The sequence below is a fragment of the Corvus moneduloides genome, chromosome 3 (assembly GCF_009650955.1).
Source record: "Corvus moneduloides isolate bCorMon1 chromosome 3, bCorMon1.pri, whole genome shotgun sequence".
NCBI lineage: Eukaryota > Metazoa > Chordata > Aves > Passeriformes > Corvidae > Corvus > Corvus moneduloides.
Genome location: NC_045478.1, coordinates 77,673,311 through 77,677,112, shown reverse-complemented (window position 1 = coordinate 77,677,112; position 3,802 = coordinate 77,673,311). Strand labels below are relative to the sequence as shown.

General features: G+C 52.6%; 1 protein-coding gene across 1 annotated transcript; it reads left to right on the top strand.

The window, feature by feature from the left end:
• Positions 1 to 391: 391 nt before the first annotated feature.
• MAP10 (microtubule associated protein 10) lies at positions 392 to 3,037 on the top strand. The gene has a single exon (XM_032102305.1). It carries the CDS (start codon positions 429 to 431, stop codon positions 2,865 to 2,867), a length of 2,439 nt encoding a protein of 812 aa, XP_031958196.1. The 5' UTR covers positions 392 to 428; the 3' UTR covers positions 2,868 to 3,037.
• The last annotated feature ends 765 nt before the right edge of the window (positions 3,038 to 3,802 follow it).

The following is a 3,802-nucleotide window of genomic DNA, read 5'->3' as shown; positions in this document are numbered from 1 at the left end:
GGGCCCATCTCGCTCCCACTCCTGTCTCTTGAGAACTACAGTGTGGAACACACGACCACGGTATTCAGAGCCGAGGGCAGGGACACGACGGCTGCTGCCACGACACACCGGGCACTTGTGAGCAGACACGAGGGAGCACCCGGTTTTCACGGGCTACGACCCAGCCGCCAGGGCAGGCGGCAACGCGGTTGCTGGAGGCACACCGGAGCTGCTAGAGGCACAGCCCCTGCCCGCGGGACCCGGGACCGAGTACCCCTCAGGGCCCCTGGGCCGGAGTTCCCCAGCGCTGCGGGCTGCGAGGCCGCGGCTCCCGGGACGCGCCGCACGGGCAGCGGTGCTGCGCCGCGACTCTCGCGAGAGAGCCGCCCGCGTCGGCTAGACCCCGCACCCAGAGGAGCCTCTCGCGAGAGCCGGGTCCGCGGGCCGGAATGGATGCGCTCTTCGCGCTGGAGCTGCTGGTGGAGGCGGTACGGGTGGCGGAGCCGGGACCCGCGGAGCTCCCGGGACCCGCGGAGCTCCCGACCGTGGCGCTGCGCCTCTTGGACTTCCCCACCCTCGTGCTGCGCCCCGCCGCCACCGCGCCGCCCCTGCGGCCGGGGCAGCCCTTCCCCTTCGGCCGCGGCAAGCGCTGCCTGTTCCGCTGGCGCCCGCACTCGCTTTTCGCCGCGCTCCGCCGCCGCCCGCTCCGCGCTCTGCTCCTGGCGCTGCCCGCTGGGCTCGCCCCGGGCCCTCCCCGCCTCCTCGGCAGCTGCGCCGTGTCCCTGGCCCCCGCCGCCGCCGAGCTGCTGCAGCGGCCCGGGGCGCCCTCCTCCTGCGGCCGCCGCGGCCGCTTCGTGCTGCGGGACACCGCGGGCCGCCCCGTCGGAGAGCTGGTCTTGGGCTACCGCCTCACCAGCCTGGAGGCCGGTGAGGCGAATCCCGCCAGCCCCCGCGCTGCCACACCGCCTGCCACCACCCCTGAACCGCGAGACGAGGACGAGGACGAGGAGGAGAAGGAGAAGGAGGAAGAAGAGGAGGAGGGTGAAGAGCTGGAAGGCAACGTCTTTTGCCCTCCGCTGCTCTATTACAGCCGTGAGCCGGCTGAGCCCCAGCGGCCGCCAGCAGCAATGGAGCAACGGGAGTATGTCGAGCCCCAGAGACTGCAGGAACGGGACAAGGGCCACAGCCCACCACGTCCCAGTGCTGGGCCCTCGCTGCTGCACCCCGCCAGCCCTCGACAGCCCCACAACGCCCTGGTGCAGCTGCCGCTACTCAGTGCCTTGCTGGCGGAGCTGTCGGTGCTCACCCGCAGCGCTGAGCCTGCTGCTGCTGCTGTCCACCCCCATCTTGCCTGGCTCTACCAGGCCCCGGGGAGTGGGGACATGGCCTCACGGTCCCCCAGTTGCTCTGCTGCCGTCAGGCCTGCAGAGACACCTGTGGGGCCTGGCAGGAGCAGTGAAGCCACAACCCCTCAAGTCATACAAGGCTGTCAGGAGGCCAGCGCACCAGGGTCTTGTGGGGTTGGGAGACGACCCAAGAAAGCTGTGCCCCAGGGACAGCCAGCCTCCGAAAGGAACTGCAAAGCTAAGGAGAACAGACCTCCCAGAAAGAAACTGTTGTATGGGCTGACAAATACACTGAGGCTACGGCTGCAGCAGACCAACCCTGATAAGCTGATAATTCATGAAAGGAGAGAGCAATACAGGAAAAAGCAAATAGAGATGCTGAAGGAGAGAAGCCCCTTACCCAAGAGAAAGCTGGTCAGAAACACTGAAGAACAGCATGTGTCTTGCAGGCATTGTAGCATGGGAGGCAGTTCAAAGAAGAATAATCAGTTGGATAAAATTGTTCAGACTTCATTGGAAAACAGTGCTCTCTCAAAGACCATTTCTGTGACAGGAGATGTCTCCCCTGGCTTGCAGAAACAGGCTATCGCAAGTCTATCCAGGAACAATTCAATTGCAAGCAAGGAATGTCCATACAAAGTAACTGCAGCCCCCTTACTGGAGGAAACTCTGTTAAAATCTGCTCTTGAGGAAAAGTATTCAAAAGCTCAACTCCCAGCAGCGTTCCCATCAGATGCTAATGCAAAAGGAAGTAACAACGATGGAATACACTTAATCCTTCATAAAACCATGGAGCACGATGATGTGTCTGTTGTAAGCGGTCATAAACTAAGCCCCAGCAGGAGTGTTGAAAACAACTCTGAATTCATATACTCAGATGACTTTGTTGCTAGTCTAGAGAACACAGTTTATTCAGAAAATTTCACCAATAATGAGTGTACAGGCAGAGACTCGAAAGTTCTTGACAGCAGTCCTGAACCTCTGTGGCTTGAAAGCCCAAAGCGAGATAGGTCAGATACAGAGCCAAAATCCAGCAGGTCCAGAATTTCAAAGACAAGTCAAAGAGCTCAAAGTACTTCAGATCTTGGGCCAGTTCCTTCAGCTTCATCTCCAATCCAGTCTTTGAGGAGAAACTGCGACTTTAAAACCAGCAAGGGAACTAGTGCTGAATCTGCTGATTCACTTAACCTTGCCGAGATGGAGGCATCATTATTAGATGAAGAGCAGAAAGCCCAACAGATAAGTAAGGAAGAGAACAGGCATGATCAACATATTAAAGAAATATCTACACTGAGAAGCAAACAGGTTAAATCTGATACTGATCTGGTTATAGGAAAGGGGCAGATCTCTGCAGGACAAAAGCAGTCAGTGACTCAAGTTAGCTCTTACTTGCCATCTGACATGTCTGATCTTGAACTTAGTGTCCTGGAAAACAGTATGTCAGACAAAGAAGATGATTTTCTGGAAAAACTACATGGTCCTAATCAGTACAAAGACATCAGTGAACTTGTAATAAACAAGCTCCCAGGATACACAATGTAATTATAAGTTTTTACTATCTGGATTAAGATAAAATATTTAAACTTTGTTAATCCTGTTACATTTAGCTGCACTATATGCTAGTTAATTTAAGATTTTATCATGCACATTTATTACATCAATGAATTTAGTTATGAGATTTTTTTAAAATAAACTACTATTTGAATCTCTAACACTTGGTGTCTACAGCATGATTTCAGTGTCAGTATCTTAACCCAAAAGTAATCCAAACAGCACATGAAACATAACTTACTGTCAAAGCAGAAATGAAGACAGAAGCAGCAAAAACAGCATCCACAAAAGTTGTCCAGGGTAGAAGTAATAACATGCTACCAAAGCAGCCAAGTACAAAATTCATTGCTAACCGAACATAAGGTTTTATTTCTCCTGAAAATTTCCAAGTTTCCTTTTCATTACAAATAGTTACTTAAAACATACAGTCACAGCGAGCAGCAACACAGAATTTTATCAGCCAGTCTGTATAATGATGTGTTTGTTTGCCTGTTCCCTCACTAAATACAGTGACCAGAACTAGATAAGCCCTTCTAGAGTTCCTTAGGTTGAAGTTCCTCATTTAAGTCAGATTTTCACAATTTATTATAGAATAGCGTAAGAATTATTGGTCAGTAAGAGTAAATTTATATAATCTGGGAAAGCTTTAAGAAGTGGATGGAAGTTACTTGACCTTGAAGACTAAGGGGTGCAAGGAGTAGGGGAAGAGCCCAGTAAATCTTCAACGCTTCACAACTCCCTGATTGCATTCTCTGACTCTGGGGAAAGAGGTGGGGTCAGCACCCACAGTCCAGAAACTTGGAATAAACGAGCATATTATGTCATGATGTAAAGGTGCAAGGTAATGAGAAATTTGCCATGTCTCCTTTGCCATTAAGATAACTGAACTGATGTTTGCTTTTGATTTCAGGTTTGCTTTTTATGGC